A 25925-nucleotide genomic window follows, 5' to 3' on the forward strand; every position below is an offset into this window, starting at 1 on the left:
TGCCAGGCGTTTGTTTACCAGTTGTTATAAAGCTCACTTAATCTTTGTAACACTGAGAGTTTAGGTACTGAATTATCCTCATCTTTAGGTAGGGAAACCAGCTGGCAGTAACTTGCCCAAGGTCACTCCTCCCCTACACCTGAAGTAATAAAAGTGGTATGTGGATAAGGCAAAATTGTGAAGCCTATAAAAAATGATTGAAGTTTGGGATATGTTGCTTTTTTGTGTTGGACTTTAGGATTTTCTAGAATCTAGCTCCTGCTGGGGTTACAGGAGCTCTTCTTTAAAACAGACCAGAAGAGTTTTAAAGAAGAACTCTGGCATGGGCAATGGGGTGGCCGGCCATTCATTAGGGTAAGAGTTGTCAGGCTATCTACCGTATTTTTTGAACCATAAGACACACCTAGGTTTTAGAGGAGGAAAATAGGAAAAAAATTTTTTTTGAAGCAAAAAAGGTGGTAAAATATTTAATAACATAAATAACATAGTATTTTACCAATGTAAATATAAACAAAACTTAACAACAGCATTAACAACCATTATTCCTCCCAAATGGGGGGGGGGGCATCTTATAGTCTGAAAAATACAGTAGTTTCCCCAGAAGACTCTTATTTTTCTGCACTACACATTTTTGTTGCAATATAAGACTAAACACTGAGCTGCTTAGCTTTTTAAAAATATTGATCTAGTTCTCCTTTAACATACAGAATCAATTTTACTTCTATTCATGAGCAACAAACAGAAAATGAACTTTTTATTTTTGTTTGCTCAATTTTTTTGCTGCCCAGATTTTTTTGAATTAATTTTTTTTCAATTACAGTATGTATGCAATATTATTTTGTATTTTACATGTACAGCATATTGGTCAATCATAATTTACTGTGTTCCAATATTTCCAGTACCCACATGGCACCATACATACTTATTACAATATATCTAACTATATTCCCTGTCCTGTACTTTACTACCCATGACAATTTTGTAGCTGCCAATTAGCACTTCATAATCCCTTCACCTTTTTCACCCATTCCCCAACCTACCTTACCTCTGGCAACCATCAGCCTGTTCTCTGTATCTGTGAGTCTGTTTTGTTTGTTCGTTTATACTGTTCTTTAGATTCCACACATAAGGGAAATCGTATGGTATTTGTCTTCCTCTGACTGATTTCATCAGCATAATACCCTCTAAATCTACCCATCCATGCCCTCACAAATGGTAAGATTTTTGTTCTTTTTTGTGGCCAAGTAATATTTCATCATGTTTATGTATCAACACTTTTTTTATCCACTTATTAATTAATGGACACTCGGGCTGCTTCCATAGCCTGGCTACTGTAAATAACCCTGCAGTGAACACGGGGTGTGCACATATTCTTTTAAATTAGTGTTTTAGGTTTCTTTGAATGTATACCCGGAGGTGGAATCTCTGGATCAAAAGACAGTTCCATTTTTAATTTTTTGAAGAACCTCTGTACTGTTTTCTGCACCAATCTGCACCCCCACCAACTGTGCACAAAGGTTCCCTTTTCTCCAAATCCTTGCCAGTACCTGTTGTTTGCTGCTGAGATTTTTATCAAAAGTCCTTCTGGACCAAATGGCATTTGTGAAAGTTAATTTGAATGATATGCAGCCTGTTCATTTCTGTAAATACTCTGTGGACTTTGTCCTTATCCCCCCCCCGCCCCATCCCTACTCCCCAACTCAGGCTTTCAGCGCACTTGACTTTGGAATCATTGCTTAGTTCAGATAGACAGACAGCAGGAGAAATCGCCTCCCTCCCCCTTGTATTTGTTGTAGGAACAATGGTGAGAATGTTCCCTGTATCAATAAGTCTTTCCCATAGGAAGACCCTGGGCAGAGAAATTTCCTTCTGAGCCAGCTCTGGTTTCCCTAAGAGCTGACAACCTGTAGATGATGGGAGATCGTGGCAGTGACCGTGATTTCCTTTCTGGTGTGGCAGCCAGGGAACTAAAGAGGCTTCACTTGAGTGTGTGTAAACTATAGTAAGTCTATGGGCGTTTAAACCCCTTCCATCCTTGATCTTTCATTTTGTTCTTTTTCCCATTATCTTGAGTTTTGCATATTAGGGTTTTTTCCCCCATTTTATTGTATGCATTTGTAAAAGTTTTCATTTCCTCAGAGGGTTAAAGCAGAATATAGACTCTTTTCTCAACTTTTTATTCTAACAAACATTACACATATACAGAAATCTTGAAAGCCTGATTCAGTGAATACCCAAATGACTTTTTACCTAGATTCCCAGTTTATTAACAATTTGCTTGATTGCTTTATATATATACAGTTTCCTCTAAATCTTTAAAAAATACCTTGTCCCTAAATATTTCCATTGGAATCATCTAAGAACAGCTCATTCTCCTGGCACAAAATCATTATTACCACAGGAACCTTCCCATTAATTCAGAAATATCTAGTGAGTGGTCCAAATGTATTTTTTCCCACTATACCAGTTGTGTTCTTTATGGCTTTTTCTTATTAGGTTGACTTTTTGAAGGCACCCAACTAGTCGTCTACTAAATATCCTATGTTTTGTCATTTCCTTGTGATGTCTAACCAGATTTGCCATCCCCTTTGTTTCCATAAACTGGAATGTATGCCAAAAGGCTAGGTGAGAGTGGGGAGAACACTTTATTGGTGACACTGTGAGCTTCATAGCACATCACAGCAGGAGCCATATAATGTCAGGTTGCCCCACTCATACATTTTTGGTCACTTAGTCATCCCATCTTTGCCCTGTAAAGGTGTGTTTATCCCAATAAAATGAGCCTATAGTTCTTGAGGTGATACTTAGGCACCATGCTTTGCCAGTAGTCATTCACCTACAGTTTTTAGCATCGTTGATGATCTTTCCCCAAACCAGCTATATCATTGGTGCTGCCAAATAATTGTTTTCTAATGTAATTATTCCATATACTTTATGGCATTTTTCTGTAAAGATTTTCTTATTTATTAACTAGAAGTGACTTACAGTTGTTTCTTAAAAATACAGCATTATCATTCAATTTCCCTTTAATTATCAATTTTCAAAATAAGTCTCTAGCATAATAGTCATTTTTAATATTAGTTTTTTTCTTTTCTTTTTTTAGTTCACTGTGGATTTAGGATTTTTTTTTCTGTGTAAAAAATCTGTTCCTTTTTGATGCTTAGATTATCTCAAAAGTTAACCAGTTAAAACTCCTTATTATCTTTGCTTCCCAGCTCAAAAAGCTGCCTCTGATGCACCTTGTACTTTACTGGCTGATATCAAGAACAGGCCATTTCCCCAGAAGGCCTGGTTTCTTTCAGCGGGAATGGCATTTAGAGACCCTGGTCTGGGTGCCTGGAGTGTTCACACTCCTGCTTGTCGTTGCTACCGGGGCCTTAAGGTGGACAGAGTTATGAAATCTGTGTTCTTACAATTGAGTTCCTGGTTGATATTTCCAACTCAAATTTAACATAAGATTTTTCTTAACTTGAATTTAACTTATGTTTATTGGCTTACATTAAAAATCTTGGGTCATAATAAATAACACTGATGTTTTCTGTATCTTAATATACATAACATAGTTGCAAAATTTCAGTACCAATATTTCTGCTTAATGGAAAAACTGCAGGGCAGATTTTTTTAAAAATTTGCAGAGGGTTTTCCTTTATATCCCCTTTGTTCAAAAGCCACTTGCAATAAATATCCTGTATGATTTTATTACCAACCTAATATACAGTTTGAATTCGATTTCAACTATATGGTTTGTGTTCTCATTTTTTATTTAATTTGCAAAAGTCAAAATAATTTTTAAAAAAACATACACATACTTTGAAAAGTAGTTCCATATTTCTCTTTACCCCACCCTCCCACACATAGCCCCTGCAGGTGTGTTCTTATTAGTTCCTAGTGTGTTCTTTCAGTGTTTTTATTTGCAAGTGTACATGTTCTTTTCTCTTACACAAAAGACAGTATAATAATGCTTTCTTTCATTACCTGTATACTGAGGATTGCGTAACGATGCAGATTTAAAACAACAATGACAAAAAACTTGTGTTCACAAAATGTTCAGTAAAATTTCTGCTTACCAGAAGTTAAGTCTTGAGTTTCAAAAGAGTAATATGAAAGTGCAAAACTATAAATTATCTGTAAGTCTCTGACTACAGTCACACCTGCATTAAAAATTTGAAACATCTATACAGCTTTGGAGCTTGTAGCTTATTGAAAATTGTCATGTGTTGTTCAGGTTACTCTATAAATGGCTCTTTGTAATTTCTTGGAATTTGGGAGCACCTCTCAGAGCAGTTGATGGTGTTCCCTGTGGATTAGAGCCAAAGTCTGTTTATGGAGAGGTATGGATGTGATACTAAGTTTTTTTCTTTGCTTATTCATAAACAAGACAGACAAGGGAAATACTTCCTTGGAGACAAATAAATTGAATCTCAGACTTAGTGCATTTTCACCTTACAACTTTTTTTTTCTCTGGGAGAGGAGTATTTTAGTGCTTTGGATTTTATATGGTCCTTACCAACAACTTCTTAAATGCTAGATCTGGTAGACACTTGACCTTTTCTTAACACCTGACACTTTCCCTTAACTCCTCATGGCCTTGCTTACAGTGATGCCAGCAGAACTCAGGTTTTCCTTCCGGATCTGGGAACTTCCTTTCAGCTTCCTTTCTCTGCAGCGCAGAGGAGTTGCAGAGGTAGACTTTGGAGTCAGATGGGGATCTCACTTTGGCCTTACCACTCAGTGGCTGTGTGAACCCAGGTTATTTAGTCAACTTTCTGGATTCAGTTTTGTTTTTGATGGGACAAATAACACCTTTCCCATCTGCCTTACTGTTCGGGAGCTCAAATGAAATGATGTACAATTAAGTTTTAAAGTATTCACAAGTATTATATTAGTCATTTTTCTTAATAGTGAAAAGTATCTTGTAGTTAATAATTTGGGAAAAAATAGTGTATAATTATCTTTGCTAAGAGAATAGTTACCCCCCAGAAGATTTACCTTCCAGGTTCGATGTGCTACGTGGTTAGAACGCCCTTCACCCCATTGTTTTGCCCCCACTTTCGCCATGGGGCAGCTTTTCCCTCCTCCACCTCCTCTTACCATGCTGTTTTTATTGCCAGCTGTTTCCAACGTAAGTCCCCTGTGTGGTAGACTCTCAGCCACCACTGTGCATACCCACTCCCCCTGCAGCCAGCTACTCCACAGAGCCCTGTCCAGGCCCTTATTCTCAGCTCACTCATTGAGGGTCCCCACGGCTCCCATCATGTCCCTGCCACACTCACAGCAACCCACCTCCAGTTCGTGTTCCTGCCACCATAATAACTCCATGCTTCTCTGGGATCCCCTTTCCATCTCTAGAAGCCTCTTGAGCTTTGGCTCCAGCAATATTAACCAGCACCAGTGGCTTGTACACTGAGTATCACATACTCTTCTGTAGCCCAGGGTGCCTCCTCCCCCACTGAAGGGAATTCCAGTCCCTGGCCTCACCGGAGGAGCTGTGTGTCATCCAGGCCAGTGCTGCTCCGTGTCCCTAGAGAGTCAAAAGAATCACCACCACCTGAGGGCTTTTTTTAGGTCCTACCTTAAATCTATTGAGTCAGAATCTCTGGGAGTGGGACCCAATGATTTAGTAAAGGACTTGAAGGTACACAAAGGTTGAAAACTATTATAAACAACAGAGGTTGAAATTCTAAATGTCACTTTTCACAGAAACAGTGTCATTTGTAGTTATTCAGTGTTGGGCTTCATTAGTTTATGATTTAGTGAAATTTCCAGTTAAGCCTATAAGAGGGTCTCATGTTTTGGTTGAAATGTACATTAAGTTAATCAGTCATCTATTTCACAAGCTTTCTGGACTATAGCTCTTTAGAAATGCATTAGTAAGTTAAAAAGTATTTTGAAAATGTAGGATGTAAGAATTTCGCACTATTTTTATTGATTGATTAATTCATACTTAGTGGCCATGCAGAAAGGATATGTTGCAACCAGCATACAGAAATACGTGCAATTTAGAAATGTAATGAAATGAAAATTAGGCTCATGACCCTGTTTATGAAGAAAAATTCTTCCTCCTGATTTCCTCCATCATGGACCTGGTTCCGCTATTAAAATTCATTCTCAGCCATTTAGAGCCTATTTCTTACAATAGCCAGGACTCCAGAACAGTGGGATCTATTTTATTCTCTAGATTGAAATGCAGTAAGAAGGTAAACAGCTCATTTCAAGTATGTGGAATTTCCAGCAATTTCCGAGACTCATGAAAGACCCTCTGTGTCCAGGGTCATGGTTGGGAAGAGAGACTAGTTCTTCTTGGTTGCTAAATTTCTAATGACTGAACATTTTACTCTCTCTTTACGGTAAGCTTCAGGACTAGTTTTCTATATCAGTTTATATTATGTAATCATAGACTACAGCTTTAAAAAAGTCCTCCCAATAAACATTGATTAGCTCAGCTAATTATAATTACAAGTCAAAGACATTGAGGGGACTGTGTATGCCTGACCAGTGACTCTTGGAAGTCTATCTCAGGGCCTCATTTTGGTTGTAACTGTCAAAATTTTGCTGCTTTTTTAAAAGGTGTCTCTTTTACCATTTACGACAGATATCCAGAGGTTCTTTAGCTTGTGATAGAATTTTAACCCCAAGTTCCTATTTAGGGGAGAACTAAAGTCAGCCTTTCATTCAGTAGATATTTGACTGCCTGCTGTGTAAGTCAGGTTCCACACTAGTCTGAGAATACAAAATCAAGTAAGATTCTACCTCTGCCTTTCAGGTACATACTTATTACTATAATAATAGTACAAATGAGTGTGTATGAGAGTTGCGTGTTGATAGATTCGGCCAGCAATTGACAGCCACCCAAGGGGAATTTATTATAGGATACTGGGGTTACCCCATGTTCCAAGGCTAAATGGGTCTTGGGAACAGTTAGAACTAGGGTAGGGACTCAGACTCCACTGAGATTCTCTTACATAGTCTGCTTACTTTCTTTTTGTCTCTGTCTCTCTTCCCCGTACCTTTTTCTGTCTTTCATTTTCCATGGCACGGCCCTAATGGCTCAACTAGGGTCAGGTGGCCAGCTCTGGACAAACCGGCTGTGGCCAGGGAACAGCTGTACGAGTGCCCTGGGGGAGCGTAGCAGGCAGACACCATGTCTACAAGGATGGGAGTCTGAACAGATACAACATGTCTCTGCCAGGTCTTTGCTGAGGAGTTCCTGTTCATTTATTTTCTTAATCTACACAGTACCCCAAGTGGGTAGCTAAAGAATCTTGAGTTTTAGAAAGTAAACTTACCCAAGTCACACAACTAGTAAGTGGTAGAGCTAGGAAACTAGTCCAGGTTTCTGGTCATTTTTATCAGAGTGTCCGCTAGCTACTTAATGCTTAAAAACTATAATAAAGCAACCTTAAAACAATGGTGCTTAAACTGAGACTTCAAGAACAGGGGGCCATTTGTCAGACAAGAGGAAGTTAGATCATTCTAGGCAGAGGGGAAAGACCTGTGTGAGGCGGTTGTGCATTTAACACCACTTTCCATAAACCACAGTCTGTGTTTTATGGCTGTGGGCAGAGGGTGTGAGCAGAGCAGACGGGGTGGCTGAGGACATGGAGAGGGGCCAGATCATGAAGACCCTTGTGTGGCAAGCAAAGGAGTTTACATTTTAATCCAAAATCACTGGAGTCTCTGAAGAGAGAGATGACGAGAGAGACGGGGCCATTCATGATCGGGAAGGGTCAGTCTGGCCCTGTGTGAGAGCTTTATTGAGTGTCTGGGGGTGCAACGAGGGAGGAGGTTTATGCAGTGGCGCTTGGGGGATGTGATGAAGTCCTGAATGAGGCTTGGGACATGGAGGATTGTAGTCATAGTTGTGAAGGAGGACCTACTGACCACATGTAGGTGAGAGAAAGAGGCTGGGACAGGGGGTGTTCCTTGGAATTCTTGATCCACTGAGGCAGGAATACCAGAAGGAATATGGTATCAGAGACAGAGGTAGATAGCAGGAGGAAGGAGAAATGAATACAAGTTTGGGCAGCTTGCATTTGTGCAGTATGCAATGCAGGTCTTCTGGAGGCAGTCAGAAATGCAGGCCAGACACCCCGGAGATCTGTACTGGAGATGTGACCGTTGAAGTGCTTAGTGCTTAGGTCTTAAATGCAGCCTGGGGAACAGAGAGGAGCCCCCAGGGAAAGTTGGGCAGGAAGAAAAGCCAGATGGGGAGCCTCAGGGAACAGCAGTATTTGAGGCTCACTTGCAGCCCCCACATTGAATGACTGGTTGGGATAGGAAGTTTCAGTTAATCGTGTTTCCATTTCAATTTGCTGTAAGTCAAATATGATTTAGCAGGTATCATAGAATTATCTGAGCAAGACAAGTACTGCGTTAAGGCTGTGTTCCATGTAAATGAGTCTTGGCTCTGAAGGCAGTTGAGGTTTTGCAGTAACTGGAGGTGAGGGTGGGAGGAATTATAGACGCAACAGTTGGAAAATAATTTTTAGAGTCTTCGCATTCAATGTGGGGATCCTCAGAGTATCCATGAAAGATGATGACAAACCAGCTGTTGGACATTTCAAGAAAGAGAATTCCCACTTTTTGAATTAATTCATTGCTTTGCAGTGCTGCTTTACACTGATGGTGTCAGAGTTGCCTGTCTGCTACCTCTGGGTCCCCCTCAGGCCTCTGGATTTTCCCTGCTGCACAGCAGTGTTTCAGTGTTGAGAGGAGAGCTGCCCCGGCCCTCCCAGCCCTTTTTGTTGGTAGGCATTCCCTGTTAGCAGAGCACTGCCACCGAGTGAGTCCTGGGCTGTAGGCGGACAGTGGAATTCAGATGACAACTCCACCCAGAGAGGTGCTGGCCTCCGACGTCAGCCCCTGCTCTGCCGCACTTGTCTGGGGCTCCCTTCACTTGCCCTGCTTCCGGGTTCTGTAGCGCTTGTTATGAAATCTGTTTTTCCTTTGGAATGTCGACTGATTTTCTTTGAAGCCAACTGATGGCTTTTATACTTTAAGAAGCAAATAGGCAGGGTTAGAACTCAGTCATTACTCTCGTCCACCCACGTCCTTTGTTCATTCCTTCAGCCGACACTGCCTGAGTGCCCACTCCTTTGTGATTTGAGGTTGCGGAGAGCACGGCCAGAGTCAGTAAACAGCATCAGGGAGCATACCTGTCTTTGATTCATTGCAGTATTATCGGCAGCCCGCCTTGTTCTTTTTATTTAAGGATAATATTGGACATCCAGTTTAAAATAGATTACATACTTGCTGCACATTTTCCTTCTACAGGGCCAAAGCAGTCTCACTGTACCTTCTAGCTTTCTGAGGGTGGAGGGATCAATTAGCCTAAAATGGAATCCACACTGGCCCTTCCGAGGCCTCTGTTGAAACTAGCTCGTTCTTTTCTTTATAAACTAGGGAGATTTCAGTTAACTGAGATGTGACCTGGGTCTGAGCACAAAGGTAAAAAAAAAAAGTTAGATCAGATAACAACCAGCTTCCAAAGGGCTATTTTTTGTATTGTTCAGGCTTGAATTTGGAAACAAGAAAAGACTTTCTCTACAAGTTAGTGTTGACAGGGGTGAGGATTTTCCAAAGCAGATTGTTTTCAGTTAAAATAAACCATGTGTTTTTTAAAAAAAGACTAAATTAATGAGGGGGAAACTAAGTATTGCTCTTATGTACACCTGCAGTAACACTCTGCTTGCCTCGGGAAAAGCGGCTGGAGTGCTGGAACCACGTGACACATCACAGTTCCTGCTGGCGATACCTGTGTTCTATTTATAGGTTGTTGTACAACTAATTACAAGAGCATTGTTTTTGTGAGCACAATGCATTGTTTCAAACCTCAGTTGCTATGGGAAAATGCCAGAATGGCTTGTCTCAGATATTTAACTGAATGCTTTTGCCTGTGATATTGTTGGGGCCAATAAAATGAAGAAAATGAGGATAACGACACCCAATCTTCATTTCAGGGTTACAAGCATTAGCAAAGTTGTTAGATGCACTGTGCTTTAAACGGTTTGGTTTTCCAAGAGTTGGATAACTACCCAGTAAGGAAAGTAGTGCTAGCTCACCATTCCCATTTTACTGATGAGAAACTGAGGCACTAGTGCAGGGGTGCCAGACTCATTTTCACCTGGACCACATCAGCTTCACAGTGGCCTTCAAAGGGCTGAAGGTAATTCTAGGACTGTATAAATGTAACTACTCCTTAAGAGTTAAGGGAGAAAGAGCTCGGTGCTGCCGCCAGGTAGAAGAAACAAGGTGCTGGGCCGGATTCAGCCCGTGGGCCTTGTGTTTGCCACCAGTGCTTTAAGGCTAAAAAGGAAAATGTCAGAGCCCTAGATTGCTCAAAACTTTCTTTGTTCCAGAGCAAGGGAAAAGCTAAGGTTGTAGCTGGATTTCTTCAAAGAAACTGCTGATTAAAATTTATTTATTTTATTTGATATCTTTTGAGATTATCTTTTGTCTTTTGCTTCCATTTTATTAGTTTCAGGCTTTTTAAAGTGCATATTTTTTAAATTACACATTTGAAATTGTCTTTCACTTTGTTTTTTAAAAAAACGCATCTCTCACATTGCTGATGGTACAGATACATCTGTGGTGAAGAAGGAAAGGAAACCTTACCTTTAGAAATGCGGGAGCTTCAAGCGTATTGCCTTTCCCCCCTTAACTGCCAACAGAAGTTGACGGCTACATGCAAGTAATATTGTTCTGAACCGACAAAAAGTATTTTTTTGCTTTATTTAATGTAAAACTACCAACCTTAAAATGTTTTGGGGGAAGGCCTTTATTTTCATTTCACTTTGGCCCCAACAGAGGAGCACTGTGGCCTCGAGTGGGAATTTCTCCAGCCTCTGAAAGAACGCAGACTTCCGTATTTAAATGCGCAGACTTCCTTACTTGAATACGGAAGTTGGACTTTGGTGATATTAATTGTTTTCACAAGAGGACCCAGACAGTAACTGAAAGGAAATGCCCAGAGGCAGTGTTTGAGTTTTATCTCTACTGTGTTAAAAACTCATTTCTAAGCAGTGGATAAGAAGAAGAAAACATTGTCGTATGTGTGGGGAGAGCTGTAGGACAACACTGTACTTTCTTTCGATCTTTAGTGTTTATTTTTTGATCTTAAGTTATTTAATGATATTAGTATGGTGGGTAGATGCTATCAGTGGCCACTGTATGCTAGCAGCAAAGTATGAGGTCTGTCCAGAAGGTATCCAGCCCTGTAATGTGAAAAATAGAGACATTTACTGAAGAAGATACAAGATCTGAGAAACATTGTACATAGGACAATGACACCTTAGTTGCCTTCAAAGCAGGCACCTTGGGACCTCACACAGCTCCCACAGTCACCATTAGCTGCCCCACCATATTTTTCTGAATTTCACTGATGGTCTGAAATATCTTCTCTTTCAAAGGTGCTTTTAGTTTTGGGAAAAGCCAGAAGACACAGGGCGCTAAATCTGGGCTACAGGGGAGCTGAGTCACCTGGGTGACTTGAGGTTTTTGCCAAAAAACTGCACAAGACATGATGCATAAACAGGAGCGTTGTTGTGATAAAGCTGCAAATCACCAGTTGCCCATCGCTGTGGCCTTCTGAATCATCCAAATAGTTTCTGTGGAGGAATGTTCAAGCTTAACACAAAACTTGATGCAGGTTCATTGTTCTACTCAGTCTTTTTGATGCGATGGCCACACAGTACACACGCTCTCTTGATGGCATCGACTGCCCCCACTGACTAGTACAGTGAAGTCGTCATTGTTCACACATGCACGTTCCAGTCCACTCTCCTTGGCTGCCAGGTTACAGCCATGTCACACAAACCATTCTCATTATATTAACAATGGCTGGACTTTTTCTGGACAGAGACAGGTCAAAGAGTTCAGCTCAATTGTTAAGTTCAGGGGTTGGCACACATTTTCTGTAAAGGTGTAGTTAGTACATAGTACAGGCTTTGTGAACAAGACAGTCCATGTCAAAACTACCAGCTCTGCCATTGTACCGAGAAAGCTACCATAGACAGAATGGGCATGGATGAATGAGGCTGTGTTCCAGTAAAACTTTATGGACACTGAAATTTGAATTTCATATAATTTTCATGAAATAGTTTTCTGACTTTTTTTCTCCCAACAATTGAAAAATGAAGAACCACTCTTATCTTTCGGGCCATACAAACACAGGCTGTGGCTGGGATTTGGCCCGGGAGCCAGTTCGCCGGTCTAGTTAAGCTGCAGTTGGCTGTCACTGCCTTTGTAATTTCTGGAGTTGTGGAACTTTCTGTTCACTGACTTAAACCCCAGCTCATTATCTCATCCCACAGAACTGCCTACCTTCAAGACCTGTTTCATTTCCTCATCTCCCTGTATAACCAGTGTTTCTCATCAGCTCTTTCTGCCAATAGAAACCTGAGAGCCATCCTCGCTGCTCCTCTCCGCCCCACCGCCCACATCAAGCAGGTTTGACTCAGCTCATTCACCTCCTCCCAAACCCTCTCTTCTCTCCACCCAGAGCCATCGATTGGTTCACAGCCTCTTTGTCACCAGGACTCTTACACGAGACTCTAACTGATCTCTTTACTTTTGTCATTTATCCTCTATAATCCTCCGTTAGGCCACTATTCTTATTTTCCTAAATAATTTTGATCATACCAGTGCTATGTTTAAGCATTCTTAGACCCTTCCCTTCCCTCATGGGCTCTACAGGATCAAGTTCCGATAGAAATTCCTGGTCTGGCTCTGATGTAGATCCCTGAGCAAGTCTGCACTTAGGTCACATCCATCCCCTCTTTATCAAGTTCACATCACCCAATTCTCGCAGGCTGTTCCCAAGCTTGGAGAGCCCGTTCTTATCTTTTCTCTGACTGCTGATTTCCTCCCTTATTCCGCACGACTGAGCATGATGCCACCTCATCGGTGATACTTTAGTAAAAATATATTTTACTGATTATGCTATTACCGTTGTCCCAATTTTCCCCCCTTTGACCTCCTCTACCAGCAGCCCCATTCCCACCAGCAGTCTCCCTCCCTTGGTTCATGTCCATGGGTTGTGCATATAAGTTCTTTGTCTTCTCCATTTCCTAGACTCTTCTTGACAGCTTCTTGTTTATTTTGTACCAATTTTGATTCTTAACCCCTGCACCTTTTCCTCCATTCTCCCCTTCCCTCTCCTAGCTGATAACCCTCCAAATGATCTCCATATCTATGATTCTGTTCCTGTTCTGCTTGTTTTCTTGGTTTGTTGTTTTAGATTCACTTGTTCATAGCTGTGAATTTGTTGCCCTTTTAGTGTTCATGGTTTTAATCTTCTTTTTCTTAAATAAGTCCCTTTAACATTTCGTGTAATAATGGCTTGGTGATGATGAAATCCTTTAGCTTTGCCTTGTCTTGGAAGCATTTTCTCTGCCCTTCCATTCTAAATTACAGCTTTGCTGGATAGAGTAATCTTGGTTGTAGGTCCTTGCTTTTGATCACTTTGAATACTTCTTGCCAGCCCCTTCTTTCTTGCGAAGTTTCTTTTGAGAAATCAGCTGACAGTCTTCTGGGAATTCCTTTGTAGGTAACTCTCTCTTGCAGCTTTTAAGATTCTCTCTTTAGCTTTAATTTTTGGCATTTTAATTACAGTGTGTCTTGGTGTGATCCTCTTTGGGTCCAACTTGTTTGGGACTCTTTGTGCTTCCTTTACCAAATTAGGGAAGTTTTCTTTCATTATGTTTTCAAATAAGTTTTCAATTTCTTGCTCTTCCTCTCTTCCTTCTAGCACCCCTATGATTTGGATATTTGTATGTTTGAAGATGTCCCAGAGGTTCCTAAGCTTATCTGTGTTGGGTTTTTTTATTATTATTTTTCTTCCTGCTGTTCTGATTGAATGTTCTTTCCTTCCTGTCTTCCAAATCATTGGTTTGATTCTCTGCTTCATCCTCGCCACTGCTGGTTCCCTGTAGAGTTTTCTTTATTTCACTAAGTATAATCTTCATTTCTGCCCTTATGTTTTGCTGTATTCAATGAGCTCATTGAGCATCCTGATCACCAGTGTATTCAACTCTGCATCTGATAGGTTGGCTATCTCCATTTCGTTTAGTTCTTTTTCTGGGAGTTTTTTTTTCTGTTCTTTTATGTGGACCATATTTCTGTGTTTCCTCAATTCAGCAGCCTCTTTGTGTTTGTTTCTGTCTATTAGGTAGAGTTGCTTTGACTCCCTGTAAAAGGCACCTGTAAATTGAGCGGAGCGCGGAACCTTAGGTAATCGCCAGGGTGTGGCAACTTGCTTCACTGCTTTGTGGATCATAGAGGGGACAATGCCACTGCCTGGCTTCTTGAGGTTACCTGGCACTCACCCCATTTCCAGTCACTTTACCCACTTCCAGTATGTGACTGGCACTCTTCCAGCTGTTGCTCTGATGCTAATTCCCAGAATGAGTAGGTTTGCTTATGTTCTAAGTTCGTGTAGGCCCTTTAAATGCACTCTCCTGAAAATCCAGTAGTTTCCTCCACTGCCCCAACCTCCACTGATTTTTATAGCCAGAGGTAATGGGGATTTATCTTCTGGGTTCTGGAAACCTGGGCTGTGCTGTCTAGCCTGGAGCTGGGATTGTTTGCTCCCAAGGTATCCCTCCCGATTTTTATCTGCTACACGTGAAAGTAGGACCTCATTCTGCCAGCGCCCCCTCTACGGAGCACATGGCGTCTCTGTGCCTTAGCCTTTCTCGGAGTCTCTGCCCCTCCTACCTGTCTGGATGAATGCGGCTTCTTTAAGTCCTTGATTGTTGGACTTGCACACATGTTGATTTTCTGAGGATTTTGGTTATTATTTGTTTTGAGAAATAGTTATGATTCTTTCTGTGGTTGCGGGAGGAGGCGAAGCGTGTCTACCTGCACCTCCGTCTTCACCAGAAGTCTCATCTGTGACACTTTTGCAGAGTTGCCTCATCCCCTGCCTCCTCTCACACCCCTTGTGGCACGCACCTCGAGCGTGGCAGCAATCTGAGCAAACTGTAGTTACTTGTAAGGAAGTCTCCCTGTTATCGGTGACTCTGGGCTCCTTGAAGGCAGAAAGCATGTCCTAGACTTGGCTAATCCCTATTGAGTTACACAATGAATATTTTAATATAATTATTTCAACCAATATGGTGAATATATGCTATTCATCTAATAGTTTTCTTGATTAAAGTCACAGAGACCTGATTGCACAGTTGCAGAATCAAATGCCTCTGGGGCCAGGCTGGTTATGTAGATGGTGGATGTGGACAGAGCCAAGTCTGGGGTGAGTTAGGGAAGACATTTCATATCCGGTGGGACTGCCTCCCCTCGGGTCCAGCTAAATGTTGTCACACAAGAGTATGACAGGTGATGCATTTCTCTTCTCAAGAGAAATGGGAAAAGTTAAGATCTTTTTAATGTAAATATCCAAATTTGTAAGTATTGGTAAGTAATTCACCTTAAAAAAGACTTTTTGGGGCAAAAGTTTAAAAATAGCAACCTCTCTATGGGCTGAACGTGGACCCTGCTGCCCCAGGTTGCAGCCCCTGATTGGTCACGTCCCTCCATCAGCCACAGACAGGGCCCGGGACCCAGAGGTGTAAGTAAGTCTGCGTGACGGGAGCAGACCCGCAGTTATGTGGTTTTTCCCCGGCCTGTGTTTATCCTGCCTTTTCAACCACGTGGCTGAAACTGTCTGGGAGAAGCTGTTATCCTTGATGGATGTCTGCCTGCTTTTGCTGATGGCTGTTATTAAAGGCTTGGGGTCCTAGTCAGACCTGTGGTTTTCCAGTGCACCAAGGAAGAGAGGTTAACTCCCTTGGGCCTAGGAATTAAGTTGTCCTTTGGTTCCAGCCCATCTGGGTGGTCATTAACCATCTCAGAGAATCACAAGACACATTGCCTAAGAGGTTACCTAGAAAAGAGAATTTTAATAATTGATAGCTTATTTGGTCTTCCATAAATGATTCATTTACCACCTCTCTCTCTCTCCCTACAGCCTTACTGCTGTCTGCTTCTCAGTTGTACCTGAATCAGCACATCTTATCCCCTCATGACCTTTATAAAACACTTCCTTTTCTTACCTTGAGTCATTCCTGCTGCCTGGAAGTATTGACACTCAGTGTAAACTTTTTAGTAGCCTCAGCTGTCCAGGTTTTTATTTTCTTTAAAAATAAAGCAGTATAACAACAACAACAACAGCAAACCCCACCCAATTAAACCAAATATAATTCTCTATGTGGTCCTTTCCGGTGAGTCTGGGACCAGAGCTTCTGAGTCCGGGAGCCTCGGGGCCCAGACACAGCATCTGCCGGCAGCTCTGGGGAGGAATCTGGAAGCAGCACGTTCCTGACTGTGTGAGTCCCTTCCTGTGCACCGATCACCCTCACGTGTGTGGGTTGCATGTTGCAATAACATTGAGAAGAGGACTCAGAGCAGCGGTGGCCTTGCTCAAGGTCCGCATTCTAAGGAGTGTCACGCTGTGCCTCCCAGAGGTTCTTTGTGCCTGCCTGTACTGGTGGAGATGGGAGGGGGAGGTGCTCTTTAAGCCAGTGTGGCTGGGGAAAGTTAGCGGGGCCCAACAGAACAGGTAGATAGCTTCATATTTGATATAATATTATTTAATAATATGTGTGCAGTGCTCATTATGTGCCAGCCACTGTTAAATGCTTTTCATGCCAGATCAGTTAATTCTTACAACTCTTTTTATGGTTAGGTGTGACTTTACCATTCCCATTTGAGAGAGAGAAAGCAACTTGGGCAAGAACACACAGCTAGAGGTAGTCATTAGTGGAGACCAAGTTTGGACTAGGTCTGTGTGACCGTCGCCCCCGTCTGTGCCTTCCTCACTCTGCCAAGTACCTCATGGTGGGGAGGGCCCGGGGAGGGGGCGGTAACAAAGGACTTGACACCCACCAAATGCTTAGCACAGCACATGACACACAGACATCCTTCAAAACGTCAGCTGTGACTGTCCTCTGACAGTCTTTTTCAGATAGTCCTCTATCTTTTCTAAATCCTTTTGAAAACCTGTTCCACTGTGAGTTCTCTGGACCAGTGGCCTGAACCAGTGGCCATTGTGACAAGAGCTCACTACTTGAGAATACTTATTACTTGTCTTTCTTTAGTCAGAAGGACCTGCTCTATGCGTCCTTGTCAGAGAATGTCCTTGTAGTTAAGGTTTTGAGCCGATGAGAAGGCAGATAACTTGATAATTTAATCATCGCAATGAAAGGCAGGACTTTTCTGCTAAAACTCAGGTGAGGTTGATTTTTTAAAAATTTGTGATTAGGGTATTTCACGAAATGAAAGAAGGAAAACCAGGACTCGCAAGCGTATGACAGGAGCGTAGAGTGACTTGCGTGCTCCTTTTGAATAGGCTCTGCTGTTGCTGTGATCTCGGGTCCCCGTCACGTTCATCTCTGTGTCCAGGCCGTCGCTTCAAGCTGTATCTGATATACACAGAGGATTTTCGACTTCCAAGTACTTAGAATTCTGTGTGTACCTGGTTTTACAAGGGAAAAAATCTGGGTGCTTTGGTTCAATTGAGTGTAGGTCAGTAGGTTAACACAGTCTGTTAATGACTGGAACTTTGCATTGTGTCCCTCTCCCAGGGCAAATGTGTCATGATTTTTTAAGAGTGGAGAGACCTGGATGTTAGCTTTCTGTATTAAGAGACAGTAGTTACCCTTCGCATTCATCCTCGAACATTTCTCCCACCTGAGTTTTAATCCTAAATTACAAAGTCACCCTCTTCGTGGTTTTAGATTTCTAAAATCTCCCCTTCTCAATACGCATGCACACACACTCACCCCTTAGCAACTCCCAGAATTTAATACATGAAGTACTGCTAAGGAACTGAGGTTTCCTGAAGTTAAGTTACTTGACGGAACACTCTCCCATTTGCCAGCTGTGACTTGTCTTTATAGAATGGAGAGTGACGGTGGCTAACTCTGGCTAACTTGTAGAGCTGACAAGAGGATTAAATGAGTTAGATTTCTAAATGTTAAATGCTAACAGCAGTCTCAGCCACATAGTTAGTTCTCAACAAATGTAAGACGCTATTATGGCTCCATGTCTGGGAAGTAGCAGAACTGATCCCTGCCTGATTCCATTCGTTCGTTCCACAAACACTTATTGAGCAACTGCTCTGTTGCTAGATGCTGGGGAGATAGCCTGTGTTCTCAGCGACTGTGCTCTGTTACCTCGGTTTAACGTCGGAGAAGCCGTTTTCATGCTTTGTATGAAGTTGGAAAATAAGGCCACCAAACTAGGGTTTTGTTTAAAAGTCTTACAGTTAAGCATCATGGGTAGGTATTGTTCAGGGAAAGGATGCACACCTAACAGTCGTTCCTGTTGATCTCAAGCAGTGCTGACTTTACGCTGGAGCGCAGGGCGAGAGGGAGCGTCGCTACCGATGCAGCTGCGTATTACATTTAAAGAAACTATCAAATCTTTGAGAGCATGATGCTCCTTAGCTTGGGAAGTGAAGTTTTCCTCAATTTATATGTAATTAAACGGTTCATTTACATTTAGTAAACAAAGCCTTTGCCTTTGAACAAAATCAAATAAGTAAGTTGCTAGAGGTTAAGCTTTTCAAAGCAGGGTAAACTGAGAAGGATCAGGACTTTTCTCCTAAAGCTGTATGGTGTAAGGAATTTGAATAATATAAAGTATGGGGTAGGAGTTACATTTTTTTTAAAAGGCAGAGACTTTAGCCTCTGGCTGGTGTGGCTCAATGGATTGAGTGCCAGCCTGTGAACTGAAGGGTCGCTGGTATGATTCTCAGTCAAGGCACTTGGCTGGGCTGTGGACCAGGTCCCCCGTAGGGGGCATGCGAGAGGCAACCACACATCAATGTTTCTCTCCTTCTCCTTCTCCCTCTCTTCCCCCTCCCCCACAAAAAATAAGTAATAATAAAATAAAAGGCAGAGTCTTTAATTTACTGTGGCTTTATCATCTGAATAATAATCAGATATTAGACCAAACAGGTTTACAGGGTTGGGACCCCTGTCTTTGCACTAGGTTGCCATTTCTGACTTTGCACTATTTCATTAGTGTCCCTCACAAGCTGTATCCAACATGAAATGGTCAAGTGAGGCCACTCATGATTGTTCCTTTGTAGTTCTCCAGCTTCATGAGCTATTGCAATACAGCCCTTTGCACCATGGGCTTATGGGAATAGACACCCAATAGGAAAATAACACCACCGAGAGCTGAAGCAGAAAGCACTGGGACCTCAGAAGTGTGTCCCCAGCCCTGCCATGTTCGGCCGTGTGACATTGTGCGAGTCACAGCCTTCCAGGGCCCCAGTTTACTTGCACGTAAAATGAAGTCTCTAGGGTCTTGTGCTGAAGTTTGGTCCACTCCAGAGTTTAATAATATCCACTGAAAGAGAGAAAAAATAAAGCACTTTCAGGGGACAGTGCTTCGTGATTGATGTAATTATAGCAGCTTTGTTGACTTGGAAAACAGCAGTGGCAGATGAGTCAGCCTGGCACGTAGCTATTGGAGATCAGCGATGCTTTTTTGGTTTAAAAAAAGACCTGACTACAGCATAAGTTTAGGAGGCAATGGTCAGTGTGACGTGAAGTTCCAGAAATAGCAGTTAGGCTCTTGTACCAAGGACAATATGGAGGGGACAGTTGTCACGAACTGGTTTTCCCAGCCGAACCTCCGCTCCCCTCCCTAGCTGTCTTTAGGGAAGGTGCTCATGTGGGAGACCATGGGGGTGTAACGTCCCCATTCAGTAAACAGTCCATGCCAACTGTGTTGGTTTGGATGTCAGTACCAGTGACTAAGAAGAGGCAGGTGGTATTTTTGAACCTCCTTCTGCCTGGTTTGGTTCTCTCAGGGTGGATGTAAAAGGGAAACTCCAGTCAAGTGCGTGTTGCGTCTTAAGACCTCCCACTGCAACCCCTGGACCAACCCCCTGGACCAACCCCCTGGACCAACCCCATAGGCTTCTCTGCAGACACGCAGATCTGACCTGCCCATCTTCCATCCTACATTTGGGCCGAGTTCTTCCAATCAAGTGATACTGGTCAATTAAAGAGGAAGGATAGAAGGCTTATTATGTATGCCAAGGCTGCCCAAAATAAATCAACTGGCACACATGTGTTCACATGTAACAGATGGGAATGAACTTTCAGATTGTTGCCTTTTTCCCAAAATACTTATACTTAAAAAAAAGAAATTTAAAGTAAATGTCAAAAGGTATGAAACACCTCCATAGAATCCCAAGGTTTGGTGCAAGAGTGCTTGAATCCCACTCCCTTAGGTTTTGTGGTGCTCAGATCTCAATTTGCTCTGTTTCCTGTTTGGTTGTGGCATGTATGTGTTGGCTTATGGAGATCTATACCGTTTTCAAAACTAAAGACCATTTTATGTAAAATGTGTTGGCATGTGAATGAGACCTGCAGCCTGGTTGTCAGTGCTGTATCAGTGTCAGTTGCTTATTTGGTACTATGCTGTGGTTATGTAAAATGTTACCATGGGGAAAGGTGGGGGAAGGGTACATCTGTATAGTACTATTTTTGCAATTTTCTCTGAATCTATAATTCTTTCAGAATTTAAAAGTAAAAAAGAAGTCATTTAAAGACAGTCATACTGGTGAGGAGGGAGCACAGCCAGGTTAATACAGCAGTGGAGCACAGCACACTTATAGAGGGGATTTTCGTTTATCTTACCTTTTTTTAAAAAAAAGCATCTTTTCACTCCCTGCCACTGAGTTCTGTATCCTCCACACTCACTCTGACACTGACTGTGACACTGTTGATGTTTTGGAAAGAAAACACAGCCAATGGCACATCAAGTAGAGCTCTTTCGGGAAATCTATTCTAGCTGCTGCTTAATTACTTAATAAGAAAATGGTGCTGAAACCCAAGCTCTATCTGCAGTCACTTAATACACAAAAAGGTATATGAATAACGTAGCATGTTTTTCGGAAGCTTTCCTGTGCTTAAAATGTTTAGTAATTAGCAAAGAGGTGTCGACATGCTGTGACATCATAATGTGACCACATGTACAAATCAGTGTCCTGTAGCCTGGCGTGGTGATATGCTGTGATGAGTATTCCACAGGAGAAAAGACAAGGATTAGAAGTAACTAAAAGGAGTAAGCCTTTGATCCATTCACTACCCTGTGTGTAAAGGGAAAGGGGACAGGCAGTAGCTCCCCTGGGTTTTACAACGTGCTGTAAATTACTGCCTTGCTCTTTGATAAGATTGATGGCGCTTTTGCTCTTTATCACTTGGAGAAATGCAACAAAATTCCCTGAGCCAGCTGAACTCTTTCTTGTTATTGCCAACAGAGTGATTGTCTTCTCTTTTTTTGTCTATAATGGATCAATGCAGCTGGTCCCATCTATCAGACACCTGTGAAGGTGAGCAGAGCTCAGAACTGTGCCTTAGTGAATGTTTTCATGTGTGCTCATATGACTTCATTTTAAAGAAATCAGTTTACTTGGGAACACGAAAGGACCTTTACGTTAAGTGGGATGATAGTTTTGTGCCAGGTATGGAGACGGGGTTGGCTGACTCTAGATGAATGAAGCTCTCAGGTTTTTGGAAATCACTTTGACACCTTTTCTGGCTTCTCCTCCAGGGTTATCAATGCTGGGAAGAGCACACACAATGAGGACCAAGCCAGCTGTGAAGTGCTCACTGTGAAGAAGAAAGCAGGGGCCATTACGTCCACCCCCAACAGGAACTCCACCAAAAGACGCTCCTCCCTGCCCAACGGGGAGGGGCTGCAGCTGAAGGAGAACTCGGTAAGACCCTCCTTTACCCTCAGTTCTTGGGGGAGAGGAGCACTGTCTGGCCCCACTGTGAGATGTCCGAGCTGCACCCAGGTCTCTTGTGGAAGAGAGAGAAGCAGTGTCCCCAGAGTTAGCAGAGTGGTGGGTCTCTACTCAGGCTGTCAGTCAAAGCTGAAGGTGACACATGCATGAGGAACCAGCGTTTAGGTTTTTAACCTTAAAAGTAAATAAAACACTCAAATCATATATAGATTTTATTGTGAGAATTAGTTTGAAGAACTTTTGATGGTTTAAGGTAGCCAGTGCACAGGCTTTGTGAAGGAGCTAGTTTGGCTCCTTTCCACTGACGAGGGGTGGAAACAACCAACACCACTGGCTCACAGCCCTGCTGTGACTTTGCCCCTTTTTCCTCCCCTTTCACACCCACTGGGGCCCGTGCCTGACGCTGCTGCAGGTCGGTACTCTTTTCTCATGGCCCAAAGGCCCGGCGGCCCTCCAGGCAAACCACAGAGCGTTTCTCCTCTCTCTAGTTTTCTGGAGGATACAGCAGGCGTCTTCAGAAAATTCAGAAGAAACCCTCAGAAAGGGATGGGGAATGACTGGCACTCTGTGCAAAGCAGCTTATTTAGTCCTGCAGAAAAGAGACATCTAATGGATGACCCAAATGTGACTATTTATTCTGATAATCTTGAGGATATTTTTGTACATAAATTTTTATAGGCTTGCAAAGGACCTAGGATTCTCTTTGTAGGCTAAGAAATAGCATCTCACTGTGCTTATGTTTAGGAACTGAGAGTGCTGATTTATTTTGCTAGCATCACTTCAGTGCCGCTGTCCAGGCTGAAAGAAGCATTGATCCGACTCTGCACAGTCAGACAGGCAGCAGACAGCAATAGCGGTGAAGTGCGCAGGCGCTGCTGTGAGACATTTTGGTTCAGTCCTTCACTTATTTAGTTACTTCATTTAGGGATAGTTAGTTATTCTTTGTGCCTCAGTGTTCTCGCCTATAAAAATGAATAATAATGGTAGTAATTACTAAAGATGGTTAGAACAAGCTGGCCAGAAGTATAAAGTTCACAATCCCACAGAAAATGTTGAGCCAGTGTCTCAATTACTCAGCCCTCGGTAAATATCAGTGACAGCTGTCCTGGAGTTTGTCCCACCCATGTCATTCTCTGTGGGCAGTGCCCGCCAAAATTTTTGTGTTTGTTTATTTGCTAATTTGGAGAGGATGCAAGTTCTTTCATATGTGCTTGACAGATTGGGAGGATTGTGTTATCATGGAAAGGGGCTTAGAAGATGTACGGCGTTGATGATAATTTCATATGGGTGCCGGTGACATAATGTCACCCTCTCCCTGCAATTTCCCCCTGCCACTGGGATGTACAGTGATTTCTGTCAAAATAAGTCCGTGTTGACACTCGGCCCAGGGCCAGTTGGTGATGGCATTTTTCCTTTGCTAAGTTCCTCCTGTAAATGCAGCCAGGAGTACTGTTTTAACTTCCTGTTCTTAAGCACACTGTGCTGCCCTTTTTGCTGTTACATACTGTTTCCCAACAGTTACTATCTTAACCGTTTTTAGCTGTGCAGTTCCGAGTGGCATCAAACACATCCCTGTTGTGCAGCCGTCTCCGCTGTCCATCTCCAGAACATCCCTCCTGGTCCTCCGTCCCCCACTAGGTTGCCTCTGGCAACCACCATTCTATTTTCTGTCTCTGAATTTGACTACTCTAGGTACCTCATGTAAATAGAATTATAAAATATTTGTCTTTTAATGTCTGGTTTATTTCGTTTGTTGTAATGTCTTCAAGATTCATCCATATGTAAAATGTCAGAATTTCATTCTTTTTTAAGGCTGAATACTGCTACTTCTACTCCTTTGTACGTACACACACCAGGTTGTTCATCCATTCACCCATCGAGGAGCACTTGATTCCATCTTTTGGCTATTGTGAATGATGCAGCTGTGAACTTGGTGTACAGATATCTAGTTAAGTCCCTGCTTTCAGTTCTTTTGGATATATTCCCAGAGTGGAATTGCTGGATAATACGGTAATTTTGTTTAATTTTTTGAGGAACCATCACACTGCTTCTGCATCAGCTGTGCCATTTTACATTCTCACCCGTAATATACAAGGGTTCCGATTTCTCTTCTTCCTCACCAGCACTCACTAATTACTTTTTTAAAAAAATACTAGCCACCCTAGTGGGTGTAAAGTGGTACCTCATTGTGGTTTTGTATTTCCTAGTGATCAGGGATGTTGAGCATGTTCGGGTGCTTACTGACCAACTGTATGTCTTCTTTAAGGAAATGTTTAAAAAATGTTTGCCCATTTTTAAGTTAGGTTGCCTTTTTATTGTTGTTTGCCCTGCTTTTTTAAAAGCTTGAAATACTGTAATCTAGTGTGCCAGATGAATCACCGAGCATTTGTCATGTACTAGGAACTCGATGCTGAGGATTCAGCAGGGAATACACTAGACAGAAAGCCCTACTCATGGGAAGCTTATATTCATTGACCAAAATCAACAATTAAAATACATAGTGTCAAAGATATCAGCTTTCGGAGAAAAGCAGAGTGGGGAAGCAGGAATATAGGAAGTGTGAGGTGCAAAAAGTGGTTAAAGATGGCATCACTGAGAAGGTGACCTTTGGCCAGAGACCCAAAGTGCAGCTCTTGGGGGAAGAGCGTTCTAACATCCCAGACTGTTGCAGAGGCCCTGAGACAGGAACAGGCCTGGTGTTTTAAAGAACCAGCAGGAGGGCCCCATGTGGCTGCCGCAGTGATGGGAAAGCCTGGATTGCAGAAGGTGTTGTCAGAGCGATACTGAGAGTGGAGTGAGGCCCAGTGGCAGGACCCGAAAGCTGACAGTCCGCTGTCAGTTCTTTGGTTTCTACTTGGAATGAACAGCTTATTAGCAGAGACACAGACTTTTCCATCTTGAGGACTTCCCCTTAACTCAAATGTGTTGGTGCTTAGGAAAGGTAGTGACAAAAGGCCCAGAGTAAGAAAACACCTGTAGGAGTCAAGTGAGGTGGGTCAACCCCCGCCCCCTGTGAATCCCTTTCTTCATTCAGCAGACATGTGCTGAGCGCTGAGTCAGCAGCACGCTAGGCTTGGGGAGAAGGAACGAACTCAGTGCAGTTCCTACCGCTGAGCTGAGGAGGCAGGCAGGAGCACTATAATGAAGTGAGTTTTAGGAGAAAGATGAAAACTGCCAGTGTATGGAAGCCTAACCCAGACTGGTCACTGGTCGTTCAGGAAACAACAGAGGAGGGGGTAGGGTGGACTAGGGAAGGCTTCCTGGAGAAAGTGACATTTGAGCTGCCATCTTGAAAAGTGAATAGGGATCAACTAAGCAAATAAAAGAAAGGGCAGTTTCTGCCAGAGGGAACACGCTTATGCCAAGACCGGTGGTGCCAGAGCACGTGAGGCATGTCTCCTGGTGCTGGAGCATGGGCGGTCGCTTGAGGGGCGTGATGAGGGGAAGCAGCGAGCAGGCCTCACACACAAGAGCCATTTAGTGCCCTCATAGGCTGCAGTGTTAACCAGGTGACTGTAGACAGGAGCGTAATGGACAAGACAGTGATGGCAGTGGGGAAGCTCGCTTGGGAAGGCTAGGGGAGCAGACTAGAGGCTGGGACACCTACGAGGCTGGCTCAAATGGAAATCTGAATGAGAAAGGATGAAAGTTCAAATATGGCAGTAACTAGAGCAAGGGAAGGCTCAGAAGAGATGATGTGGGAGATGAATTCAGGAGACCTGATGACCAGCTGAAAGTGGACCACTGTAGCAGGCTCCAGTGTAAAGGTAAGGGGATGGGCAGAAATGGCTTGAGTTTTGAGTGTTCTAACTCTCCAGGTGGAAGTGATTGGAGCTCAGGTGCAACTGTAGGGAGGCTTAGATTTCGAGAGTTGCAAGTCCAGTGAAGTTCCAAGAAGAGAAGGGAGCTGCAAGGTGGGGCTATGCCGTGGGCCACAGAGAGGTCAGAACAATAAGGATGAAAAAATAGGCAAGTGCTATGAGCTTGAAATGGGATCACCAGAGAAACCATGACATCATTATCACACTTGCAAACAGATGTGCAAAAGGCAGATGCAGGGGCTCCCTCCAGAATACGTGTGATCAGTTTCCCCCTCCTTTGTTGACCTCTTCATCCCCAATAAACTTAGTAAAGTCTAAGTAAGTATTTTCACAGACTT

At 42.8% G+C, this 25925-nt stretch overlaps 1 protein-coding gene across 1 annotated transcript in view; it reads left to right on the plus strand.

Annotated features, from left to right (window-relative positions):
• The window catches only part of PPM1H (protein phosphatase, Mg2+/Mn2+ dependent 1H), a 243245-nt gene that overhangs the window by 73190 nt on the left and 144130 nt on the right, over nt 1-25925 (plus strand). Inside the window, exon 2 of the mRNA XM_028531950.2 lies at nt 21571-21736. Coding sequence (XP_028387751.1) covers nt 21571-21736 — 166 coding nt within the window. The remainder of the gene's footprint in view (nt 1-21570; nt 21737-25925) is intronic.

The sequence above is a fragment of the Phyllostomus discolor genome, chromosome 2 (assembly GCF_004126475.2).
Source record: "Phyllostomus discolor isolate MPI-MPIP mPhyDis1 chromosome 2, mPhyDis1.pri.v3, whole genome shotgun sequence".
NCBI lineage: Eukaryota > Metazoa > Chordata > Mammalia > Chiroptera > Phyllostomidae > Phyllostomus > Phyllostomus discolor.